The 26,923-nt window shown below is 41.2% G+C and overlaps 2 protein-coding genes across 8 annotated transcripts in view; one reads left to right on the top strand and one right to left on the bottom strand.

Moving 5' to 3' along the window:
• LOC139547006 (solute carrier family 35 member F5-like) overlaps nucleotides 1-26,923 on the bottom strand; it is a 121,069-nt gene that overhangs the window by 74,502 nt on the left and 19,644 nt on the right. For 5 of the 7 annotated variants that reach the window (XM_071356034.1, XM_071356033.1, XM_071356035.1 and 2 more), the window contains 9 exons: nucleotides 22,945-23,026; nucleotides 22,629-22,716; nucleotides 22,472-22,536; nucleotides 22,041-22,145; nucleotides 21,627-21,786; nucleotides 20,263-20,353; nucleotides 19,490-19,647; nucleotides 19,063-19,163; nucleotides 12,313-14,435 (listed from right to left, as the gene is read on the bottom strand). In XM_071356034.1, the coding sequence (XP_071212135.1) occupies nucleotides 19,082-19,163; nucleotides 19,490-19,647; nucleotides 20,263-20,353; nucleotides 21,627-21,786; nucleotides 22,041-22,145; nucleotides 22,472-22,536; nucleotides 22,629-22,716; nucleotides 22,945-23,026 (831 nt within the window). In that variant the 3' untranslated portion in view covers nucleotides 12,313-14,435; nucleotides 19,063-19,081. Of the gene's footprint in view, nucleotides 1-12,312; nucleotides 14,436-19,062; nucleotides 19,164-19,489; nucleotides 19,648-20,262; nucleotides 20,354-21,626; nucleotides 21,787-22,040; nucleotides 22,146-22,471; nucleotides 22,537-22,628; nucleotides 22,717-22,944; nucleotides 23,027-26,923 lie in introns of those variants that run through there. The other 2 variants (XM_071356038.1, XM_071356039.1) reach the window with 2 other exon arrangements.
• LOC139547005 (putative nuclease HARBI1) lies at nucleotides 1,175-4,909 on the top strand. The gene is made up of 6 exons (XM_071356031.1): nucleotides 1,175-2,197; nucleotides 2,288-2,349; nucleotides 2,432-2,518; nucleotides 3,488-3,655; nucleotides 3,937-4,048; nucleotides 4,143-4,909. The coding sequence occupies exons 1-6, from the start codon at nucleotides 2,095-2,097 to the stop codon at nucleotides 4,505-4,507; spliced, it is 897 nt and encodes a 298-aa protein (XP_071212132.1). The 5' UTR covers nucleotides 1,175-2,094; the 3' UTR covers nucleotides 4,508-4,909.

Below are 26,923 nucleotides of genomic sequence, written 5' to 3'. Positions count from 1 at the left end.
TAATCCCCATTGAATTGCTTACAGTAACGAAGGATTGGCCTGGCTATTGCATCTGAGGAACAAATCAAGGGGAAGACCTTTGTTCTCTTCAAAATCCCACTGTTATCTCTCTAAAGTAATGGGTTTTGGGCTAAATTGCAACATTCATCAATAAAAGGTTTTAAAAAGGTATCCATTCTGGGGTTTTCTGGGCCAAACCAAAGTCCTGCAACCATCACGTTTTCTTTCCGATGTATGTAAGGTAGTTAATTTATGGTAAATCGAAGGGGCCAAACTGAGTAATTGGAGGAGTTAAAAATGGGTACTCCTTCACAGTTCCAGGTTAATGTTAAATCATCAGCAGATAGCCTCTTCTCTTTCAGTAATGTCTGGTGCATCTTTCCATCCATGACATCCTCAATTTCATATTCTTCTTCCTTCACTGTTTTCCTAAAAATATCTATTCCATGGTTCTCCAGTGAATCTCGCAGAAGGTCCCTCAGATGTATTGACAAAAGTTTTGTTTCTCTGATGAAGGACGTTCCACAGTGTGAGCAATTTGTGTCTTCGGGTTGCTTTTCTAAGTTGTTTTGGCATTCATCACAAAATAAACGAGACAACTGTCAGGGCTGGATTACCCCACAACTTTTTGAAGAGATATTTAGATGTTGGAACCAAGCAAATTCAGCAAGGCAAGTAGGTCTATCAGGGCAGTTCCAGTCAGGTGATGATGCAGAACTAAGAGCATTATTGCCATAAGGCATTGCCCTTTTGTTACTGATGCCCCAGGGTAAATAATTTCTTCGTTCTGAAAAGATTTAGATTCAAGGTATTTTTAAACATTTGTTGAAGCGAGAAGGAAATGTATTATACATCTGCAAAGGTAGAACAGATTGCTAAGGCCTGAGAGTTGTGTGTGTTTGTGCATCTGACACTAACCATCTCAGGGGCATCATCACGGTCTAAATCATCAGAGCCAGGTTGATTGGGGTGTGTTAGAGGGTCCTAAAAAATTAACAGAGAAAACCAACATAGAACATTATCTAATGAGAATATTCGCTAGAATACGTGACACTGACTTCACAAGGCTGTAATATGGTTGTAGCTACATTAAAAAATAAATCTAGTTTTCTAGAGCTCACACCTAGCTAAGGCAATATAACAACAACAATACCTTAATATTCCTGCTTGACCTGGGGCCTGTTGCACAAAAGTAGAATTAAGACATCCGGGATAAATGACTCAGCTGAGCTCAATGAAGCCAAAACATGTGCGTCCAGGCTTAATTGGTTGCACAAAGACCAAGCCAGGATGAGCAGACACGGATTCATTAAGCCAGGTGAAACCAATCCTGGATAGGTGCGCGCTCACGGCTCACTCAAATAGACCCCGCCACAGATCACAGATTAACTGATTTACCATGGCAACTAGAGCCGCGTACTTTTCCCCGTCGGAAGCACAAATCCTCATGGAGGCATATGAGGAGGTAAAAGATATAATTAAGAAGAAAGGCAACACCGCCACAGTGATAAAGCAAAGAGAAAAAGCGTGGCAAAGTATTGCAGACCGCCTGAATGCGTAAGTAGTGCACAATTACACACTCACCGCTCCGCTGAAACATCACAATTACAATTCAAATATTTAATTCACATCTCCAAAAATGCAGTTGTACTGTAATTATGAAACGGTTAAATTTTTAATTGAAATGCACTGCAGATATGAGTGAAATTGTGTAAAGTAACTCCATCACACTGTATAAAGCTATGATAAATTTTTTGATATTTTTACTGAAAACAAGACAAAAATACCAAGTAATTTTTTGCAGTGTGACTCCATTAAATGTGTGTGTGTGTGTGTGTGTGTGTGTGTGTGTGTGTGTGTAGATTAAACATGAACGGGCCAAAACGGACATGGCAGCAGGTCAAAATCAAATACAAGAACATTCTGCAGAATGGTATGGTCCCTGACTAATATTTAACAAAGCACAAGCATATATTGTACCCAGAAGGTGCCTGCTCACACATTGTCTGTACTGTTTTAGCAGTGAAAAAGAATACCCACAGACAAGGCACGGGTGGTGGGTCACCAAAGGCTGACCTTACCCCAGCAGAGGACATGGCCTTGGAGCTAAATAAAGGCAGGCCCGTCTTAGAGGGGATCCCTGGGGGGAAAGAGACGAGCATAGGTTCCTCCCAAGATGCCACCCGCTTCATTCAAGGTATGTCCTTCCATCTCTACATGGGATACAACCACATTCATATTGAATCAATTTGGACTGTCTGACTTTGGTTTACCTATTGCCTTGCAGTGTCTGGCAGCACTGTGTTCCTGTTAGAGCCACCAGCACAAGCACCAGACGATGCTGATCCAGTGAGTACTCCATCAAAGGCATACTGTAGGCCTGGCATGTCTTGTCTACTAGCTTCAATATGAATCCGATTAAATGTGATAGGGTGAAGGCCCCAGTGCAGCAGCAACAGCACATGATGGAGACGATGATGAGGAGGAGACCATCTCTCTGGATTCCAGAAGGCATGAGGTATCATGTTAAGACTGTGAAAGTACTATTTACTCTACAATGGTGAGGAGTCCTCATCAAAATCAAAAAATCTAATTTCTTTTACAGGACCCAGATGCTATACAGTGGGAAAACCAGCCTGGCAACATAGTGCGTATTAATAAAAGGACACCACATCCTGCCAAATTCCAGCTGCGCTAATTGTATTGTGTTCACAGAGCTCACAAGCTATCAGAAAGTTGTATGGCAACCACCTCCGGCGCCAAATAGAACTGGCAGACATAGACATTCAGTACAAGAAGAAAAAGATGGAAAATCTTGCACTGGAGTCCGAAATAAAAAAGAGGACAATTAGGAAACTGGACCTTGAAATAAAAAAACTTGAGAGGGAGGTGAGATATGCCTTCAATGTACACTGTATGCTAACTGTAACACAAATGTATTAATCATTATTTTTCTTTCCTCCCCCAGCTCCAAGAAGATGACACAGCTCAAAATAAAAATTAGGTATATTCTCGTAAAGTCAAGTGAGCCATGACATATGAGCTCTTATTGTGAGCACACAGGACGGTGGCATCTTTCTAAGGTTGTTTTTATTTTCCCAGCAATCAGTACAACCAAGTCATCGTTATAAGGCATCGCCCTCTTTTGCCCACCCCCCCAGCACCAGGTGTGGCCACTAGCCTATATGAAGGCCCAAAATTGTGTGTTCCTTTCTGCTCTGACAATGGCATGCCCATTCGTGCGAGATGTGGTGGATGAAGAAGCACTTGTGCTGAGGAGAGCCTTCAGGCGAGAAAGGGTCTTCAGGGACCGGTTGGACCCACTGGCCTTCCCTGATGACCATCTATATGAAAGATACAGGTTTTCTGCAGATGGCATCAGGTATCTATGCAGACTACTGGGTCCCAGGATTAAGCACCGCACTGCACGGAGCCATGCACTGAGTGTGGAGCAAATGGTTTGTGTGGCCTTGCGCTTTTTTGCTAGTGGAGCCTTCCTGTACTCAGTGGGGGATGCAGAACAGCTGAACAAGGCCACAATTTGCCGCACAATAAGGAGTGTGTGTCTGGCTATCAAAGCATTAGCAGATGTCTTCATCTCCTTCCCTGGCCACAGAAGACTCTGACATCAAAGAGGAGTTCTATAGGATTGCAGGTAAGAGGATCTACAAATTACAGGACAACTGTTAACACATAGTAGGATACTCATTACTTTGTGTGACAGGTTTCCCCAATGTCATTGGTGCAGTGGACTGCACACACATAAGGATAAAAGCCCCCTCAGGTGCCCATGAGGCCGATTTTGTGAATAGGAAATCCTTTCACAGCATTAATGTTCAGGTGAACATAACTTTTTGATATTGTCCATTGACGAACACTCTGCATTGCCAGTGATGTGCATTGATTGGTGTAATATTCCTCATCTTATGATTTCAGATGGTCTGCAATGCTGACTGTGTGATCAGCAATGTTGTGGCAAAATGGCCTGGCTCAGTCCATGACTCCAGAATCTTTCGGGCCTCTGAAATCTATCAGTGCCTATCACAAGGTAAGCCACACAACCCCTATTTATAACCATCATGGCTGTGTCAAGAATATCACTGTGTTTATGAGGTAGTAATGATGAGATTTTGTGTTGACAGGTGAATTCTCTGGTGTGTTGCTGGGAGACAGGGGGTATGGCTGCCAGCCTTTTCTCCTGACACCTTTCACAGACCCCCAGGAAGCACAGCAGGCCTACAACCATGCCCATGCCAGGACCAGAGTTGAAATGACCTTTGGCCTCCTGAAGGCACGCTTTCACTGCCTTCACAAATTAAGGGTCAGCCCTGTTAGGGCATGTGATATTACTGTGGCTTGTGCTGTCCTCCACAATGTGGCCTGCCTGAGGAAGGAGAGGGCCCCCAGAGTGCCACCAGCCATGGACTGGGACAATCCGGCAATCTTCCCTGATGACGACAGTGGTCGGCTGCTGAGGGACCAATATGTGTTGAATTATTTTAGTTAGTATGTGTGCTTTCAATTTTGGTTAAATATGTCCTGCGGTGGCAGAGGAATTTGGGTTTTTTTGGGTTCGTTTTTTGACGAATTTGGCCTCTTATGATGTTTGTGCGGTATACTGTGTGTAATACAAGGCTGCAGGGAGGCTACTGCATCCATTCATTTGTCTGTTCAGTTGATGTGTATAGATTTGTCCTGCATTTATTTTAGTGTGCAGACATGCAGGGTGTGTTATATACAGACCTTTGAATGTGTATGTATCATTTTGTATAATATGCTTGGATTCTGTGCTTTCCATCTTGTAGAGTCACTGTGACTTCAGTTTCGAAAGGAGCTGATGGTTTACCTGCTTTGTTTTGTCCTTATTCAATAAAGGAACATAATGTTACACATTGTGTTTTTATATTCATATGGAATGTGTATTTCTTTATATGACAGAGTACTAGGGCCACACTGAAGAAAAAGGATAAAGTCATAAATTTATGAGGCTGGTTCTTTCTGCAGAAAAGCTACATATTGTTTTTACAGTTTTGATACTTATGACAATGTGATACTTAATATTCTGGCACATCAGCATGTCTTTGTTTATGAAACCATACTGAAGTACAATTTCACGAAATGCCCCACATCTGTCATTTTAACAACTGTCCTCCTTTAAAACAACTGGTTACAATATTATGACTTGTGTTTTTTTCCCCTCTGTGGCCCTAATATTCTATCATTTTATATATAGCCTTATAGTCTATGGGAAACTGTAAATTATCTAATGATAGCAACATCATCTAAAAATCATTTTTTATCCAAAATCATTGAAATTAATGATCACAAACGTTTAAATAATAACAGTGGGTCTAGTTATATGTGATAACAATGTATAGTGAGCAGTGAAATAACTATTGGTTTCCATTTGTGGTGACTGCTGACTGACATTAGGGATGAGATTAAATAGATCCTGGAATTTAGCCTGGTCTGGAGCAGGCTAGCTCCACAGAATAAATCTCCATGGTAATTTATACCATAACATATCCTCCTGCCCCCTATCCATCTTTAGTGCAACCGGATTACGGATCAATTGAGCCAGGATCACCAAGATATCCTGGCTTAATCCCTTATCCTAGTTTTGTGCAACAGGCCCCTGGTCTGTCGAGGAAAAGGGAAGTTTTCATCACGCATCCATTTTTTAATATGGTCCCCTTATCACTCGGACTGGAGTCATTTCTTACAAGGGTAAGCAAATTAACTAATTGTTGAAAACTGCTTGCATTATGTCAACTGCTAATGAAACTGATTCCGTAGCTAGCTATAAAAAAAACTTGCCGGCAAAGCATAAAAGGCGCCAAGCTCTACGTAACTAAATCGTGCACATGGGCGAAATTCAAAAAAGTAGGCGCGAGCAAAACAAATAACGGTTTACTCTCAGTTTGCACTTTGCAGCAGAAGCTAAATATCACCAAACATGTATGCACTTGTGGATTTTTTTGAAGAAGGGACATCAGAAATTGTTCCAGTGGAAAATATTGAAGAGTTTGATCGGACGTGCGACAATTGTCGTGGAAATATTCAGTCAATAATATTTCTCAAATACCGGAGCCTGTGAGTTCAAATGGACTTTTATTACAGAGTAATATAAGCCGAGCTGGTTCATGAAAACAACTGCCTTTCGAGCCTTGGCACACACTTTTGATACAGGTTTCATCCTTATGTCACACACATAGTAACTCCTCTTTATGTTAATGATTCATCCCCTCTGACATTTAGCCACCGTTATCTTTTAGCCTTGCACTAATTTTAGTTTGGTTTCACATTAGAGCATGGACACTTTAGAGCCATAGCAATGGTTAAACAATAAATAGACATGTTCACTCCCAAGACAGGTGCATGTCTAATGGTGCCTAATGACCTATATACACATACAGAGTGCACTTATTCTGCTGACCACTCTGAGATGAGCACACATAATCTGGAAAGTTCCCAATAGGTGTAACCATAGCAACAGTAAATATTAGGCCATAGCACTGGTACAGAAATAAACAGTCATGTCCAGTCCCCAGACAGGTGCATGTCTAATGGTGTCTAATGATGCAGACACACATATGGAGTGCACTCATCCTGCTGTCTCCTCTGAAATGTATAATGGACACATATGTACTGGAAAATGTCCAATACAATTTGAAAGAATGTATTGTTAATTGGCAGCGTACGGGGAAGAGATATCCCGCCTATGTCATGGCTCTGGATGGTAAGCTAACTAGCTAGTTAACGTTACCCAGATAATGACACAGTATAACGTAGCTAGCTAACAATATATGGTTAATATTATCAATCGTTAAACGTACGTTATTAAAAAGTTATACCGCCAAGACATTGGCTATAACAATAACAACTAATGTAGCTAACGTTAGCTAGCTAAGGAGCTAGTTATATCACTTAAGTTCACTAGTATGTGTAGGTAGCATGCTAACCACTGGCTAGTTAGCTGTTCGGCAGGCCGATCCACCAGCTTACTAGCTGCTGGTTAGCACGTAAGCTAGCTAACACATACTAACTAGGCTGATTGCCAGGCCGTTGTTGTAAATAACAACGTGTTCTTAACTGACTTGCCTGGTAAAATAAAACAAAAGATATAACTAGTAAGCAAAGTTGGGGTATGGAACATGGTGAGTGATGTGAGCAGCTCTTAGCTATCACCTAGCTAATAATGTAAATTATTACTTTGTAGAAGATCGCAAGAGACTAGTAGAAATTTCAAAAAAGGTCAGAATGTGCAAGATAAGAAAGGGAGAGGAATGAGGGACAAAAGAAAGAGCCCACATTATGTGGAAGAAGCGGAAAATACTACTCAAAAGGCATGCTTAGTTGTGTAGTTGACTAACGTTAGCTATATCTTGGCGCAAAACCTGTAATTTCCTAACTGTAGCTATGTTACTCTACCAGAGTGTATCACAGAAAAAGAAGAGGGCCGAGTCTGAAAAAAAACCATCAGGGGGAACTAATGACCAGTGTATCACGTAAAGTAAGTTCCTAACACTTTGTAGCATTAGTTGTGCAATTAAAGTTGATGCATTAAAGGTGAATTTAACCCCGTCTCATCTACTTAATGTACTAATCACTAATATTAGCACAACACTTGTCATAAAAATCTGATTTCTCCTCAACGCAACCAAATACATGTAAAAAAATTGTTCTGTGGTAAATAATTATGCCTGAAACATCTCCAACCATTGAGACTAAAAAACACCACAAATAGTGTCAATTGCTGGTCTTTAAAAAATATGTCGCCTATTCATGTCTAAATTTGTAAGCTGTACAAAAAATCTTTGTCCTTCCAGGCCAGACCTCAGTGACACAGAGAGTGAGGACCTCACCTTAGTGTCAAAACAGAATATGCAAATGCAGCTAACCATGAAAACTTTCAAATAAGTGAGCTCAAAAGAGAAAATGCAGCACTCAGACAATCTCTCTCCGTGATTGAAGGTAAGCATTCCTGTGGATGCTCCCACAGAATATTCTCACCCTGCATGCAAGTCCGGGTTTAGTTTGGTATACAGTGATCCCTCGCCACTTCGCGGTTCACTTATCGCGGATTCGCTATTTCGCGGATTTTCATAATGCATTTTTTTTTTTTTTTGGTGCATTGTGCTCTGCATTCTGATTCGCTAAAAACTCACTCCCGCTTCTTGTATCAAAACATGCTACGAATTGTGCTATCATTTTGTCGTCTCGTGCAGTTATGTGTACGTACATAAAACAGCTTGGCAAATTTACATTAAGTTGGCCAAATTATCTTGTAATTTCGAACATCTCCTAAACCCATAATGTCGACGAAACGGCCTACACGTGAGTCACTGTATTTGTATACATGTAATAGTTGCTAATTGTAAAAAAAAAATAAGTTTTCTATTTCGCGGATTTCACTTATCGCGGGTCATTTTCGGAACGTAACCCCCGCGATAAACGAGGGATTACTGTATATCCATAGATATCAAATCAAAGTATATTTGTCACGTGCGCTGAATACAACAGGTGTAGACCTTACAGTGAATTGCTTACTTACAAGCTCTAACCAATAGTGCAAAAAAGGTATTAGGTGAACAATAGGTAGGCAAAGAAATAAAACAACAGTAAAAAGACAGGCTATATACAGTTGCGAGGCTACCTACAGACACCGGTTAGTCAGGCTGATTGATGTAGTATGCACATGTGGATATGGTTATAGGGACTATGCATATATGATGAACAGAGAGTAGCAGTTGCGTAAAATATGGGTTGACGGGTGGTGGGTGGGACACAATGCAGATAGCCCTGTTAGCCACTGTACGGGAGCACTGGTTGGTTGGCCCAATTGAGGTAGTATGTACATGAATGTATAGTTAAAGTGACTATGCGTATATGATAAACAGAGAGTAGCAGCAGTGTAAAAAGAGGGTTTGGGGGGGGGGGGGGGGGCACACAATGCAAATAGTCCGGGTAGCCATTTGATTACCTGTTCAGGAGTCTTATGGCTTGGGGGTAAAAACTGTTGAGAAGCATTTTTGTCCTAGACTTTGTTAGGGTTGCGAAAGTTCAACTGAGATAGGAACACCTGAACTTGGTTAAAATAATTGTTTAATTCAAAAGTTAATAAATGGCAAATACAATTTCCGTATATACGGGTTCAATGTTTCATCACGCAGGATAAGACAGAGAACTGATTTGTTTCTGACAAAGATAATATTTTATACTCGTGAGACTGGGCGTGGTTTAGACTGAGACTGGGCGTGGTTTAGACTCACCCAGCCTATCGTTGATGTTGGCACCTTAAGCCAGTCCTGGCCCCTTAGCGCATATGATGTCCCGATACTGTTGCTGTGTAGATTACGCTCCTTCACCCCAAAGACTGAGGTCAGACAGTTTTATAACATTGTCTGAGATATCTGCACCTGTATGCATTGTCCTCTGTTCTCGCTCAAGGCTAACTACAGCTTCCCAGCTTCTTATCTGAGCTAACTGTTACTTCCAGCACACACACACACACAGACATCCAGGCGCTCAAACAGTTTGTCAATATCAAATCACATTTGTTATAGTATTCAATCACATACAATACAATATTCAATCACATATGATATAGTTGCTAATCACGTTTGTTATAGTATTGGGTTATAGTGCATAACTCAGAACCTCACATATGTTTTTCGTGTGTATAGTTTATCTGTTATTGTCTATTCAGCAGTCTCCTGATTCGCCCCCCTCCTGTGTCTCTCTAAGATTAACACAGTCTCGGTCACACAGTACAGCGCCCACACTACTGATACATTTGTTGCATACACACACATTTCATACAGTACAGCGCTCTCTTTAACACACACACACATTTCAGGCTGATATTCATGGCTAGACAGAGCACTGGTAAGAGTAGAGACAAATGGAAAATGCAGGTTCACAAGAGTCAGCAATTCAAACTTTAATGCATAAGAATAGTTAGTTAAGCATGTCAAAAACCTTATAAAAACCCCACAACTTGCCATGCGGTAGTAGAGAGAACACTCTATGACTGGGGTGGCTATGGTCTTTGACAATTTTTAGGGTCTTCCTCTGACACCGCCTTGTGTAGAGATCCTGGATGGCAGGCAGCTAAGCTCCAGTGATGTACTGGGCCGTACGCACTACCCTCTAGTGCCTTGCGGTCAGAGGCCGAGCAGTTGCCATACCAGGCAGTGATGCAACCAGTCAGGATGCTCTCGATGTTGCAGCTGTAGAACCTTTTGAGGATCTCAGGACCCATGACACATCTTTTTCGTTTCCTGAGGGGGAATAGGCTTTGTCGTGCCCTCTTCACGACTATCTTGGTGTGTTTGGACCATTCTAGTTTGTTGTTGATGTGGACACCAAGGAACTTGAAGCTCTCAACCTGCTCCACTACAGCCCCGTCGATGAGAATGGGGGCGTGCTCGGTCCTCCTTTTCCTGTAGTCCACAATCATCTCCTTAGTCTTGGTTACGTTGAGGGATAGGTTGTTATTCTGGCACCACCCGGCCAGGTCTCTGACTTCCTCCCTATAGGCTGTCGTCGGTGATCAGGCCTACCACGGTTGTGTCGTCTGCAAACTGTGATACTGTGATTAGGTTCAGTTGTAGGTGTATCTGTGAGTAGGTGCAGTTGTCGTGTCTACCAATTGATAGTTGAATGCATATTACATGCAAGTCTAATGATAGCATGTGTTCTAAATTGTCAGGTTTGCTCCAGGAGGTGGAAAACCTAAAGAGGGAGAGACTGAGACACAACTTCAAAGGGTGTCTGTGTGTTTGGTTTACGCATGATGACCAGAATAAGGAGTAGGAAAGATGATTAGAAGATGGAAGGAGGTGGTTGAATGAATCTGTATTCACTTTCTCTAACTGTCTGTCGTGTGTTCCCGGACATCATGGCTAGTGGATCCACACCCATCTCCAAAACTCACATCGGTGAGAGAGGAAACACAGTTTCTAACGGTGAGTGTGTTTGGTTTAAGCATGATGATCAGAATATGAGGAGTAAAGATTGAGAGTAAAAAACATGATTAGAAGTTGGAGGTCAAATGAATCTGTATTAAATCTCTTTAACTGTCTGTCATACTGTGTATTCCCAGACATCATGGCTGGTGGATCCACACCCTTCCTCCAAACCCCAAAAGCAGCACTCCAAGACATAGCCGTCACAACCCTACGAGACAGCATGGTAGGGTGACTTGAGCTGTACAGCGGGGATGCAAACTAGTCACAATTTGAATACAAAAGCAGGTTTATTAACATTGTAACAATACAGCAAGCAGAAAAATATTGTATGGATGTGCAGTTTTACTTAATTTAACGTAAATGTTTAACGCATATTGTAGTACAATGATAATTTGTCTTATAAGTGTTTTAATTTATAGAGCGCCATATAGGATTATGCAAAACATATTCACAAAACTATTTCTCGTTAACTACTAAAACTATCTAACGGAGTACAGCAAGCAAACAACTTGAGTCATGGCAGAAAGGACGACGAGAACTGTTTTATAATTCAAAAACATTTACTTACTTAAAAGGGGTGATTCATCGGAAAAATATTTTAACCTCCTTAGAACATTTGCTTAGGCATTAGCCTTTACCAGAGACCGTTTTTAGGCTAGTTGGATCAGTATTTAGAATTCTACAATTTTATTTCAAAATGCGACATTTACGATTGTATCTAGAATGTATGAAAAACTATGTATTTATCCTCACTTTATGCAACAAATGTTGTCTTGTCATTGAATTGCCCAAGAACAATCTTTTTTGCTTTGAAACATGTTACAAAAATCGACCTACTAGGTTAATGTTTTCTTCAGTTTGTGTCATCTGGTTGATACTCTTCCTCTTGTTCCAAAGATTTGTAAGTAAGTTCTGACTCTGACCCAAGTCGCGGCTTGGCGCAAATTAATCAAAAATTACTTCCTGGATTTTAATGAAAAAAATTACCGATATCATTGGGAAATATTAGGCTAGGTAAATATTTTAGCAAAGTAATTTTATTGTTTTAAGAATACTATAGTATGTCCCGAATTTACCATCAGAATATTTCTATAATAATCTTATAGGATCACTATAACATTGCTTTAGTTATTGCTATATTTTTACTATAAGAATGCTATATTCTATAGTATGTCCGAATTTACCACAAGTTTTTATACGTTTTTCAGTTATATATGTATAATACTCTTTTACTGCTTTCGTAAGGGAAGAATCACAATTTAAAAAAATTCTTACAATCTGATTTGGGAAAATAGCACTGGAGTCATACCTACTAAAAAAACGATATTTGAGACAAGAATGAAAATCTTCAGTTTTAATAGTGCAGCATAACATTAGAAAAAGGACTTTACGCAATTTCACCAAAGACTCTTAAAAGAGCCTGTGATGATAGGCTAAACTACGATGATCACACTTAGATAAATCTGTATACATCTTTTTAAAAGAGATCCATTAATAAAGGACAGGAAATGATGAAAAAACAAAATCTGATTGGACAGAGAAAGTCATCCTTCCACCAAAGTACCTGAGAAAGAAAAAAACAACCTTCATAAGATATACGCACATTTCGTAAGAACCGTTGAAAAAAATACATTTTTGAAAAAACCTTTTAAAAACATGAGCTTTGAGAAAATATATACAATGCACTTATGTATCTGGCACCTCGCCCGTCAATAAGAGACTTCAACATGGATGATATGGGGGGAAATCTGATAAATGTTTAGATAGGAAACAAATGATCAACTTTCGTAGGATGTATACTTCCAGAGTGCCTGGGTTTTTCGCAAGTAAAAATAGGCTACAGGAACCACATGTTTTAAACATCCAAATACATCTCACGGCTGGTTTCCTTTGTGCATGAATCATAGCTGATGGTAATAAGAGCTACTGGCTAGGGTAGATGATTATTTTATTTTTTTACAATGTGAAAGTAACAACCGAGTTGGACAAAGGTAAAACATGCACTTGATGGGCTGAACTTTTTTCACTTTACAGGGCAAGTTATTACTTCCTGCAGTTAGCTCAAGTCATAAAATGTCTTCCATCCACAATGGGTGCTGGGCAAACACTCCATAAAGTTCTGTACACAGGTTGACAGCTGGTGGAATAACATTGATAACATGCCCGTTGTCATGGTGTACATCAAGGGTTACAGAAGAGACAGTTCACTTTAACCGATCAAACATGTGTTTAAGTCAAATAAAATCAGCAATAGAATAAGGGTGAGTGGGTGATTGATTTGCATTTCATGTGCCGATCAAACAAAACGTGTCTAAAATACAATTGTTGGACATAGAAACTCTATTATAGCATAAAATTGTCCGTTTTCAACAGGTGAAAGATATTCAATCAGATCAGGTCCCCGTTCGTGGCTCTGCAATACCCAGCAAAGTGGTATGAATCATCTCAGATGCAATAACATTTTCTATTTACGACTATGGGAATCTAATTGGATGAAAAATAGCGCTTCTGTAACATACTGGAAAATCCATGTACTTGGTCTGTCTTAAATCCTTTTTAGTGTCATAACAGTCAAGACTTTAAAAGAACAAAAAACATTGGAGTAAACCATTTTTCGGAGAACACGAAGGCTAGATACTCAGAGGGTCTTTGTAGTAGTCATTTTTCAAAACACAAACTAAAGTAAGAATACTTCATTCGAATTTCATGGCGTAGTACAGTATTTACACCTGTTTTGAGATGGTTACTGTTTTCGGTTGGAAAGGCAACAGCATTATAACTTCTGTATAGCAGCTTAGCTTAGTCGAGGGGTTAATGTTCGTTCCCATTCTAACACATACAAAAGGCTTCAACACAGTTTGCCTTCATGATCCAACATTACCTGGCTGCCAGGGGCCAGAGATGGAGAGATGTAGAATATGGGGGAGAAATCAAATGCGGTAGTTCATAGGCTGTAGTGCCGTCTCCTAATCTCAAACTTCTGAGACTGCTTGTTCACAGGAACTGCTACTCTGTGTCTCAGAGTAGCCGTGCTGATCAAGGGACAGGTCCTCCCTGTCTATATAATCTTATTCATTATGATCTAAAAGGCAAAACGGATCCTTTATCAATACTTTAACTCTGAGATTATTTGTGAATACGCCCAGATCTCTACATCAGATGTGTAAATCACCTAATAGCCTGATGATCAAATCCATGACCGACTCCATGACCGGCACCTTCAGTACCGTCAAGTTTTTCTTTTTACACATTCAACACAGCAAAACACACAATCTCAGTCAACGACGAGTCGCATCAACGCTGTACAAAGTAAAAAGAGTTCATCTTGTAGAGATGGAGCGTCAATTCCACACGGCAGAGAATAAATAGGTTGAATAAGAGGCACTGGGGTTAGTTCAAGGTCTCTGTTTGGTTGCTTCAAGATTGTCACTTCAGCAAGCCGCTCCGCGCTGTATTCACGATCTGGTGAGAGACAGAAAAAGGTGAGAGTACACCTTGGTTTTCTATTGGAGACAGATGTTTGCAGGTCTCACTGACTTATTCTGATATAAAAAGGGAGATCTCAAAGACATCCATTTCATGTGCCTGTTGTTCACATTGTCATATTTTTTTATCTTGCCGATATCAGGTCGTTAGATGCCCCACGGAGGGTCTCAAACGCATTGTGACTAAAGCTGTGTTGCCTGTCTACCGGAAGTTGATGCTGTTGCTATGCAACTTCTTGTTAGCATAGCTTGTTAGCATACAACTTCATTAACAATATCCATTGAGAACACACACCTATACCACTTAGCTAAGCATGACGTGAATAATCAAGTCATACGCTGGGTAGTTAGATAGCATATAGTTAATATACTGGTAAGTTCATTATATTAGTAGCCAACTAACGTTAGGATGGTAGCTAGCTAACATACCGGTACATAAAAGCAACTGCTGTAATGATATGCTACGTGCTTCGTAAAGCTAGCGAAGCTAACAAATTGCCAGACAACGTCTTTGAAAAGGCATTACTTTATTACATTGCTCAACATTTACTTAACATTTGTCATAATTAGTTAAAGCAATGAATTTCAATACACTCGTCGGACTTCGGCTGCATATCTTCCGCCATTTTCTTCAAATCTGAAATGTTGTGAAGCCACGCCCATTTGCTGAAGAATTGCATTATGTGCTCCAAAAGCACAGAAATAGTGTAAACTGCTTGTATACTTCGTATTTTGGCGAATGTATTACGACATTGGGGAACTTTTGGCATACTAACTATATCCATACTATGACCAATAAGCATACTACATTCTCTATTTACGTCACAAATAGAACGTTAGTGTGGTTAGTATGAGTATTCAAACACAGCTTAAGTCGTCATTATTGCTATGAAAACCACAGCCTCCAGCTGGTTGGGTTGAGAAAAAAAAACCTTGCTACATCATCAGCATAAATCCAGCAGCATGTCTACCTTGGTAAAAGGGGGAGGGTATTTATCAGACAAATCCTGGATAGTCTGGAAGCTCAGAATAAGTACTCAATGGTTAGCTCTAATACAGCATTCACCAACAGCACATCTACGAGACACCATGTCTTCATTTAAAATGTATTGAAAACCCTAAAAAGGGAAAACTAATTACATTTTTTCACATGGTGAAATCCAGATCCCTTGGAGTCTTATCTAAAATATTTACTTGATGATCATCCTAAGTCATGTCCTTCCTCTCTCACGCAATACTGTGTCTAAACATTGAAGTAGATAAAAGCGAGACAGATGTTCAAAGACAAACAAATTACATGATTATAGGAAGTGAGTTAATCCAGTGTTTTCCTGACGATAAGTGGCAAATATCATTGGACAAATATTTGTGTCTGTTATCAAATCAAATGTTATTAGTCACATGCGCCGAATACAGTGAAATAATTACTTACGAGCCCCTAACCGACAGTGCAGTTTCAAAAATACGGAAAAGAATAAGAGATAAAAGTAACAAGTAATTAAAGAGCAGCAGTAAAAAATAACAATATATATAGGGGAGTGCCGGTACAGAGTCAATGTGCGGGGGCACCGGTTAGTTAAAGTAGTATGTACATGTAGGTAGAGTTTATTAAAGTGACTATGCATATATGACAAGAGAGTGGCAGTGGTGTGGAGAGGGGAGGGGGGGGCGGCAATGTGAATAGTCTGGGTAGCCATTTGACTAGATGTTCAGGAGTCTTATGGCTTGGGGGTAGAAGCTGTTTAGAAGCCTCTTGGACCTAGACTTGGAGCTCCGGTATCGCTTGCCGTGCGGTAGCAGAGAGAAGAGTCTATGACTAGGGTGGCTGGAGTCTGACAATTTTTAGGGCCTTCCTCTGACACCACCTGGTATAGAAGTCCTGGATGGCAGGAAGCTTGGCCACAGTGATGTACTGGGCCGTTCGCACTACCCTCTGTAGTGCCTTGCGGTCGGAGGCCGAGCAGTTGCCATACCAGGCAGTGATGCAACCAGCCAGTATGCTCTCGATGGTGCCTCTGTAGAACCTTTTGAGGATCTGAGGACCCATGCCAAAACTTTTCAGTCTCCTGAGGGTGAATAGGTTTTGTCGTGCCCGCTTCACAACTGTCATGGTATGCTTGGACCATGTTAGTTTGTTGGTGATGTGGACACCAAGGAACTTGAAGCTCTCAACCTGCTCCACTGCAGCCCCGTCGATGAGAATGGGGGTGTGCTCAGTCCACAATCATCTCCTTTGTCTTGATCACGTTGAGGGAGAGGTTGTTGTCCTGGCACCACACAGCCAGGTCTCTGACCTCCTCCCTATTGGCAGTCTCGTTGTTGTCGTGACCAGGCCTACCGCTGTTGTGTCATCGGCAAATTGAATGATGGTGTTGGGAGTCGTGCAGTCATGAGTGAACAGGGAGTACAGGAGGGTGCTGAACACGCACCCCTGGGGGGCCCCTGTGTTGAGGATCAACGTGGCGGATGTGTTGTTGCCTACCCTTACCACGTTGGGGCGACCCGTCAGGAAGTCCAGGATCCAGTTGCAGAGGGAGGTGTTTAGTCCCAGGGTCCTTAGCTTATTGATAAGCTTTGTGGGCACTAAGGTGTTGAACACTGAGCTGTAGTCAATGAATAGCATTCTCACATAGGTGTTCCTTTTGTCCAGGTGGGAAAGGGCAGTGTGGAGTGCAATAGAGATGGCATCATCCGTGGATCTGTTGGGGCGATATGCAAATTGGAGTGGGTCTAGGGTTTCTGGGATGATGGTGTTGATGTGAGCCATGACCAGCCTTTCAAAGCACTTCATGGCTACAGACGTGAGTGGTACGGGTCGGTAGTCATTTAGGCAGGTTACCTTAGTGTTCTTGGGCACTATGCTGGTCTGCTTAAAACATGTTGGTATTACAGATACGGACAGGGAAAGTATGAAAATGTCAGTGAAGACACCTGCTTGTTGGTCAGCGCATGCTCGCAGGACACGTCCTGGTAATCCGTCTGGCCTTGTGAATGTTGACCTGTCTAAAGGTCTTACTCACATTGGCTGTGGAGAGCGTGATCACAGTCTTCTGGTACAGCTGGTGCTCTCAGGCATGTTTCAGTGTTATTTGCCTCGAAGCGAGCATAGAAGTAGTTTAGATCGTCCATTAGGCTCATGTCACTGGGCAGCTCTCGGCTGTGCTTCCCTTTGTAGTCTGTAATGGTTTGAAGGCCCTGCCACATCCGACGAGCGCCAGAGCCAGTGTAGTACGACTCGATCTTAGTCCTGTATTGTCCCTTTGACTGTTTGATGGTTCGTCAGAGGGCATAGCGGGATTTCTTATAAGCTTCCAGGTTAGGGTCCCCCTCCTTGAAAGCAGCAGCTCTAGCCTTCAGCTCAGTGTGGATGCTGTCTGTAATCCATGGTTTCTGGTTGGGGTATGTACGTACGGTTACTGTGGGGATGATGTCATCGATGCACTTATTGATGAAGCCAATGACAGATGTGGTGTACTCCTCAATGCCACTGGAGGAATTCCGGAACATATTCCAGTCTGTGCTAGCAAAACAGTCCTGTAGTTTAGCATCTGCTTCATCTGACCACTTTTTTATTGATCTAGTCACTGGTGCTTCATGCTTTAATTTTTGCTTGTAAGCAGGAATCAGGACAGAATTATGGTCAGATTTGCCAAATGGAGGGCGATGGAGAGCTTTGTATGCATCTCTGTGTGTGGAGTATAGGTGGTCCAGTTCTTTCCCCTCTGGTTGCACATTTAACATGTTGATAGAAGTTAGGTAAAAGTGATTTAAGTTTCCCTGCATTAAAGTCCCCGGCTACTAGGAGCACCGCCTCTGGGTGAGCATTTTCTTGTTTGCTTATGGCGGAATACAGCTCATTCAATGCTATCTTAGTGCCAGCCTCTGACTGTGGTGGTATGTAAACAGCTACAAAGATTATAGATGAGAACTCTCTCGGTAGGTAATGTGGTCTGCAGCTTATCATGAGAAACTCTACCTCAGGCGAGCAATAGCTTAAGACTTCCTTTCGATATCGTGCACCAGCTGATATTTACAAAAATACAGACCAGACGGTGCTGTTCTATCCTGCCGGTACATCGTATAACCAGCCAGCTGTATGTTGATATTGCCGTCTTTCAGCCACAACTCCGTGAAGCACAAGATGTTCGTTTTTAATGTCCCGTTGGTAGTTTAATCTTCCCAATAACTCGTCCATTTTATTGTCCAAAGAATGCATGTTTGCGAGCAGAATTGAGGAGAGTCGGGGTTTATTAGATCGCCTCCTACTCTTCAGAAGGCAGCTCGCCCTCCGGCCTCTCTTTCTCTGCCTCCTCTTCACGCAGATCACTGGGGTCGGGGCCTCTTCCCTAGGGTATCCATGTGTATGTGTATATAGTGCGTATGTTATTGTGTGTGTGTGTGTATGCATGTGTCTGTGCCTATGTTTGTGGTGCTTCACAGTCCCCGCTGTTCCATAAGGTATTTTTTTAATCTGTTTTTTAAATCAAATTTTACTGCTTGCATCAGTTACTTGATGTGGAATAGAGTTCCATGCAGTCATGGCTCTATGTAGGTAACCTCAGATTGTAGCAGGACATAGAAAAAATAAAGTTGTGTCTCCTTACCCTGTGACTGGCTGGTGGATCACGAGCAGAAGCTTTCGTTGTCATGGGAGACAGTGTGTAAGGGAATAAGGCTTTCACACTGTTCACTGTCCTCTGGCAATCTGAGGGAAGAGGATTATCCTTATCATCATGACCATGATCATAAACACTACCTGAATGGTAACAACTAGCATTCAGATAAGAATTGAGTGCAATCACAATATATCAAATTAGCGCCATAAACGTAAAATAATTTAAATACAATCCCAGCAAGCCTAAAGGCAACCAACACTATCCATTGTCCTGGATTCAATGGGGCACATTTCAATTTGGGCAAATTTAAGTGTGTGTGTGTATACACAATTCCTGTGAAAGTAAAACCTTACAAAGCATTGGCCAAGTAAACAGTAGGCAACAATACAAAGAGTAGCGTGTTTTTCCCCAGTACCTTTGAATCCGATGTTTCGAGCGGCATATGAAGGCAAACACTCTTCGTAGCCCCACCATGACGGGGTCCCAGTTGTTGTAGTGGCATAACAGAGTGGCGATGAAGAAGGAGAGGAAGACGGGAACCGCTCCAGCGAAAAACAGCCAGGAGAAACTCACCTGGGGACCGAAATATAGCAGTAAAGAATGTGATAGCTGCTTATATAGTATACCTATAGATGTACAGCAAGTGCCGGCTGCCTAACAGTGGGTCAATAACATTCCAAAACTTGCAATACAGCTACATGTATAACAATCACCACCATCTCAGAAGGATGGCTTCTTACAAGATGAGATGAGTGCATTGTCCTTGAACTTCAGTGTTACTAGCTAGCATGTACTGTATTTATGAAATGAGAGTTGTTGACTTGACATCTCAGCAGACTGGATATCCAACATCAGAAGCACGGGAGTTGTCTAACTATTGCCACAAAAAAAGAATGCTATTTTTAAACTTCGAATGATGCTATATCCCATGCAGTCTACTAAGGGAATAGCTTCTAAGGTTTCAAAGTTAGATCCCCACAGGCAGACAGACAAAACTCACTCATAACCTTGCTAGATGATGCCCTGTCATAAAACTCATTACGCTAAGTGCCATGTGACAAAGCATCCATCACAAACCAATTCCACTTTATTTGACCTATAAACTGACACTCCACCTTTGGTAGAGCAGCCATGCTCAAGGGTGTGATAGCAACATAGACATGCAGTAATAATAGTGCCCCCTCTTACCTTCTGCATGCATATGTCTGCTATGATGGACAGTGGGATGGTGAGGCTGAGGGCCAGAGTGCCTATGAGGGAGGAGGTAAGGAAGCAGCCCCTATGGAGAGAACACACAACATTATATTGAACACACAACAAGGTTACAATTAAATCAAATGCAAAAAAGCTCCTCTTATGCAATACAAAAAATTGTATCACTTGGCATAACTCTGCATATCACACTATAGCCCAGTGGTCACCAACAGGTCGATCTACTGCGCTGGCCAATCGGATTGCTCAAATCACCGTGCCTACAGCTTCCACGACAAAAATTGGATACCAGCCTACTGAGATTTCATAACTTTTAAAACCATGACCAGAGCAAGTCTGCTCATGAATACAGCAAAGAGCTGCTGTTTTTAGGAGTGAGTTCATGTCTAGGTTTTTATTCAGCCCCATCAACACTGTTTTTATTCAACATCATTACATAACATGCTTCTCCATACTTCCACTCATGCTGCAGCTGCAATGAATGAGTAGCCAAGTGTATCGATAGGCCTGCGTTTTTTAATATTATTATCAGTGTGTCGTGTCTATTTTAATATTGAAGAATATTTCACTTTCTTTGCTCATAGGAACAGTTTGAATTTGTGCATGATGCAGATGCGGTCTGACTTGAGTTTCACCATCAGGGGGAAGACGGTGTCCCTTCTCTCTGGTCAGTCTCACCGGAGGAAAGGAAGGAGGCGGACCCTCTGCTGCTCTCTCCCCCCTCCGCTGAGACTAATGCCGTGTTCAAAACAACTGGGAACTTCAAAATCTCCGACTTCCAACATTCAACACAACTGAACTCTGAAAAAAACGAGATCCGACTGGACAAAAAAGTTTTGAACGGTCATCCAACTCGGAATTCCAAGTCAGAAACTCTGGCATCTTTCTAGAACTCCGACTTTCCGACCTGAAGATCACTGACGTCATGATTTTACCTTGTTTTCCCCCCCCCCAGAGTCCAGTAAAATAAAAAAGCTTACTGCACAAACCTCAATACTACAGAACAGTTTTTATTTTGGTAACGTTACATTATCTATTTTTTTAATATGAGCGGTAGATCTCGGCTTGCTTTTTGACTGAAAGTGATCTTGACTGGTGACCACTGCGTTAGACAGAGGGACGAATCTTAACCCGAGATATGTGTGGCTAACTTGCATTTTGGTGCATATCTCCCATTCACATCAATGCATGATTTACCTGCAAGTCCAAGTTACGCACACATATATCATTTTCCGATTCAAGATACGTGTTTCTGCACAGTGTGTGTTTCCGTAGTGTGAATAGCAGATCAATCAATCAAACCAATCAATCCATCCATTCATTCACCAACCGAGACGCACCAGAGCCAGAGGAACTCGGAGAGCACAGTGCCGATGAGGCCGTTGATGAGGATGTAGGTCCACACTAGCTTGCTGGGCAGCTCAAAGGCCTCAAAGCCTGTGTAGTGAAGCACTAGGAAGCCTGGCCATAGGAGGAGCAGGTTGAACAACCCCACAAATCCTAAGAGACACAAATAAGAGAAGATTACTACTTTATTAATACTGATATGTTGACATTTAGCGCTATTTGCAGGTGAAAATGTTATATATTACATATTACAAACATTTCATTGAATATAATCACTGTATACACAATTCAGGATCATTATATGGAGTTATATCAGTGAAGAAAAGACCATCTGAAAATCAGCAACAGACCAAGCTGCCACACCTGACTCTAGTAAGATGTTTAAGACCTAACTATGATCTACTTACCAAAGAACATAGGGATGTCCAGCTTGTCCTCCCGGTCCACCTTCCTCTTGATCATGACGATGTAGACGGCGTACAGCGCAGCCCCAGCCAACGACCACAGGGAGCCTGAACATTACACGACTTCATCATGTTATGTTATGCTAATACATCCCTTCCTCATGGTTACTCTCCAAATGTTTTTTCTGCAATGCAAGCAAACGTGACATCGAGGCATGGCCTGCACGTCTAGAGATGATTTAATGCTTAAATAATACATTGTATTTATATAGCCCATTTCTAGGACACAAATCAAGTACGGTGCAAGGCATGACAAATACATACAATATGAAGTGGGATAGAAAAGTAACAGGAGGAAGGGAAAAAGACAAACAAATACAAAAAGGTTTTGAGGAATGATGTTTATCTGGAGCACTTCTATCTCCCATTGTTACCTGTAGCACCGTTCCCATCGGGGCTGTCCATGCTGGAAAAACTGACCAGAGCCACTCCTCCCATGCTATGGGGAAAGGGACCAGAAAAACAATGTAACCACAGATAATAGTAAGAAACCAGAGTAACTACAATAATTCAGTTGATGTCATGGCTTACCTCAGAGCCACAGCTAAAAGCTTGGACAGAGTAAAGCGGTCACTGCTGTTACTGGGAAATACGGCCGCCAGGATGAGGGTGAAGAGACCTGGTGAGACAAATACCAGCGAGAATACCAACAACCTGTGTAAGGTGACATGTTGAAATACCCATTCTGTAGTTTTCTAACATCGTAACATTTCTTTGCAACAAGTTATTACAAAGGAACAATACTGACTTTTTTTTATTTTTTATTAGAAACATCCATGTTTTTTTCATTGTAAGATCCCACATGTAAAATTAGCTGTGTAAAGTCATATTTAGTCTACCGACTCACCTGAAGTGGAGGACAGAACGTTCACTATGGCAACCGGAGTGTCAGACAGGGCCTCTTGGTAGGAGAGGTTGGCTAGGAACCACTGTGAGGGAGAGCAGGAGGCAGATACGGGTCAGCATGACACTTTTAATGTGTACCAAATATGGTAGATTGACAATTACTCATGTGTGTAGTTTTCCCTCAGCTCTGAGTCATTGCTCATGTGGGAAATGAGTGATGATACAAAGATTTGTTTACAAGCACAAAGTTTGTAAGATAAACGAGTTCAGGATTCTGCATGCATAATGTGTTAATTTACACTAATTTACACTATTCATGAAGGGCAAACCACAAAGCCATGACTTCTTGGGGGGGGGGGGTCATTCCACCTCAAAAAGCACAAGAAAGAGGTTTGACACCCGCCATCTCAGATTGTTCTTAAATCGTTTCTGTAGTTAGAAACAGATAAGATTAGCATTCCTGTAACATTTTGTTGAAATATAATTTGATCTCTGAGAAATTAAGAAAATTGATCGCACCCAAATTGGCTACTTTCAATGTTAGGATTCATATAATATTCAATACATTAAAATAACGTCCGATTTGGACCTCCAAAAATTCTAACAATGAGTAAGACCTGATGATTACAAAGAAATGGTAAAAAGCCACCCACGGAACCCACCCGCCAATCCCACCCTAACAACGAGTATATACAGTCGTGGCCAAAACTTTTTTTTTTAAAATAATGCACCATGTCTATCAGAAAACTATTGAAAAAATATTTTGGTATCCACATATGTCTTTGGTTTACAGTTGAACAAAACAAGAATAATTTACAACATCTTAGCTTATTCCACAAAGAAGTCCTAAAATGACCCAGACAATATTATTGGCACCGTCTGGAAGTAGTTACAAATAATTTGATTTCAAGCAGGTGATTCTCCTCTACTTTGGAATTAAACTCACCTGGGGTGCCTGCAATATAAAAAAACACTAATTCAAACCGTTTTAATAGAGAAAACGACTCATTCTTCCTGTTTTGTGTCACTTTGTGTGTACCGCAATGAGCATGGAGAAAAGAAAAACAGAATTATCTGAAGAGGTCAGACAATAATATATATTTTTAAAGTGTTTTTTATTTTATTTAACTAGGCAAGACATTTAGGGACAAATTCTTATTTACAATGACAGCCTACCGGGGAACAGTGGGGCAGAACGACAGATTTTTACCTTGTTAGCTCTGGGATTCGATCCAGCAACTTTTCAGTTACTTGCCCAATGCTCTGTCCACAAGGCTATCTGCCGCCCCATTGTAGCCAAACATAAACAATCTCGAATCTCCAGAAACCTTGATGTTCCGGTTTCCACCGTACATAATGTTATCAATATGTTTAAGGCCCATGCCTCTGTAGCCAACCTCCCTGGACATGGTTGCAAGAGACAACTTGATGGAAGCGAAGGATTGGTGGAGAAAGCACCTCGATCAACTGCCACACAGATTCAAGACATTCAGACCCAAGTTAAGAGAGTTAACTCGCACCATCCGACACCAACTCAATGAAAGGGGGTTATATGGTAGGAGACCCAGGAGGACCCCACTGCTGAGAGAGAGAGATAAGAAATCCCGACTGCAACTTGCCAAAACACACCTGAACATGCCAAAATCCTTCTGGGATAATGTGCTGTGGACAGATGAGACCAAATTAGAGCATTTTAGTAAAAGCACACCATCTATGTTTACAGAAAAAAAAAGAAAAAAAATAAGCCTTCAAAGAAAACACCTTCCGAGCAGTCAAACATGGAGGAGGTTCAGTGATGTTTTGGGGTAGCTTTTCTGCCTCTGGCATTAGGTGCCTTGAACGTGTGCATGGCATAATGAAATCAGGAGAACACCAAGGCATTTTGGAGCGCAATGTCAGACCCAGTGTCAGAAAGATGGGTCTTTGTCGAAGGTCACGGGTCTTTCAGCAGACGCCCAAAACACTTTAAAAAGCACCCAGGAACGGTTCAAGACAAAACGCTGGACTGTTCTGAAGTGGCCAACAACTTGTGGAGAGATCTGAAAACAGTAGTTGGGAGAAAGCACCCTGGGAGAAGTGGGCCAAATTGTCAGTACAGAGGTACAGGAAGTTCATCGATGGCTATAGGAAAAGCTTGATTGCAGTTATTTTGACCAAAGGCTGTGCAACAAAATATTAAGACTCTAGGGTGTCAATAATTTTGTCAATGCCATTTGTTTATTTAATGATTTAAATTGATATATTAAGTTCTGAATCAAAAAAAGGTTCTGCAATTTTAACAGTGAAATAAAGAATTGTGGAGACCAAATACTTTGGCCAATTTCAACTTATTTGTTATGAAAATTGTGAGTTACTTGAAAAAAGTGCAAGGGTGCCAATATTTTTGGTCACAAATGTAGTGTCAGTTCCCTATGTCTGACAAGTAGTATGGAGCTGCGGCTCAGAGGATTCTTTTTTCATCCTATGTAATGTATTCCCAGTGAGTTTGGTGATGTTAATATCCCCTGTTCAGAGTAGAGGTCGACCGATTATGATTTTTCAACGCCGATACCGATTATTGGAGGACCAAAAAAAGCCGATACCGATTAATTGGCCGATTTTTTATTTGTAATAATGACAATTACAACAATACTGAATGAACACTTATTTTAACTTAATATAATACATCAATAAAAATCAATTTACCCTCAAATAAATAATGAAACATGTTCAATTTGGTTTAAATAATGCAAAAACAAAGTGTTGGAAAAGAAAGTAAAAGTGCAATATGTGCCATGTAAAAAAGCTAACGTTTAAGTTCCTTGCTCAAAACATGAGAACATATGAAAGCTGGTGGTTCTTTTTAACATGAGTCCTCAATATTCCAAGGTACGAGGTTTTAGGTTGTAGTTAATATAGTATTTATAGGACTATTTCTCTCTATACCATTTGTATTTCATATACCTTTGACTATTGGATGTTCTTATAGGCACTTTAGTATTGCCAGTGTAACAGTATAGCTTCCGTCCCTCTCCTCGCCAATACCTGGGCTCGAACCAGGAACACATCGACAACAGCCACCCTCGAAGCATCGTTACCCATCGCTCCACAAAAGCCGCGGCCCTTGCAGAGCAAGGGGAACAACTACTCCAAGTCTCAGAGCGAGTGACGTTTGAAACGCTATTAGCGCGCACCTCGCTAACTAGCTAGCCATTTCACATCGGTTACACCAGCCTAATCTCGGGAGTTGATAGGCTTGAAGTCAATAACAGCTCAATGCTTGAAGCACAGCGAGGAGCTGCTGGCAAAACGCACGAAAGTGCTGTTTGAATGAATGCTTACGAGCCTGCTGCCTACCACCGCTCAGTCAGACTGCTCTATCAAATACTTAATTATAACATAATAACACACAGAAATACGAGCCTTTGGTCATTAATATGGTCGAATCCGGAAACTATAATTTCGAAAACTAAACGTTAATTATTTCAGTGAAATACGGAACCGTTCCGTATTTTATCTAACGGGTGGCATCCCTAAGTCTCAATATTGCTGTTACATTGTACAACCTTCAATGTTATGTCATAATTCTGTAAAATTCTGGCAAATTAGTTTGCAACGAGCCAGGCGGTCCAAACTGTTGCATATACCCTGACTCTGCGTGCAATGAACGCAAGAGAAGTGACACAATTTCACCTGGTTAATATTTCCTGCTAACCTGGATTTCTTTTAGCTAAATATGCAGGTTTAAAAATATATACTTCCGTGTATTGATTTTAAGAAAGGCATTGGTGTTTATGGTTAGGTACACGTTGGAGCAACGACAGTCCTTTTTCGCAAATGTGCACCGCATCGATTATATGCAACGCAGGACATAAACTAGTAATATCATCAACCATGTGTAGTTAACTAGTGATTATGATTGATTGATTGATTGTTTTTTATAAGATAAGTTTAATGCTAGCTTGCAACTTACCTTGGCTTCTTACTGCATTCGCGTAACA

The sequence above is a fragment of the Salvelinus alpinus genome, chromosome 20 (genome assembly GCF_045679555.1).
Source record: "Salvelinus alpinus chromosome 20, SLU_Salpinus.1, whole genome shotgun sequence".
Taxonomy (NCBI): domain Eukaryota; kingdom Metazoa; phylum Chordata; class Actinopteri; order Salmoniformes; family Salmonidae; genus Salvelinus; species Salvelinus alpinus.
This window is presented reverse-complemented; position numbering and strand designations above follow the sequence as displayed.

Excerpts from the sequence above, each read along its gene's own strand:
- LOC139547005 (XM_071356031.1), top strand. The coding sequence starts at position 2,095 with ATGGCCTTGGAGCTAAATAAAGGCAGGCCCGTCTTAGAGGGGATCCCT. Across the intron at positions 2,350-2,431 it reads CACCAGACGATGCTGATCCA|GGTGAAGGCCCCAGTGCAGC; the intron begins GTGAGTACTCCA and ends TAAATGTGATAG. Across the intron at positions 3,656-3,936 it reads GGAGTTCTATAGGATTGCAG|ATGGTCTGCAATGCTGACTG; the intron begins GTAAGAGGATCT and ends TTATGATTTCAG.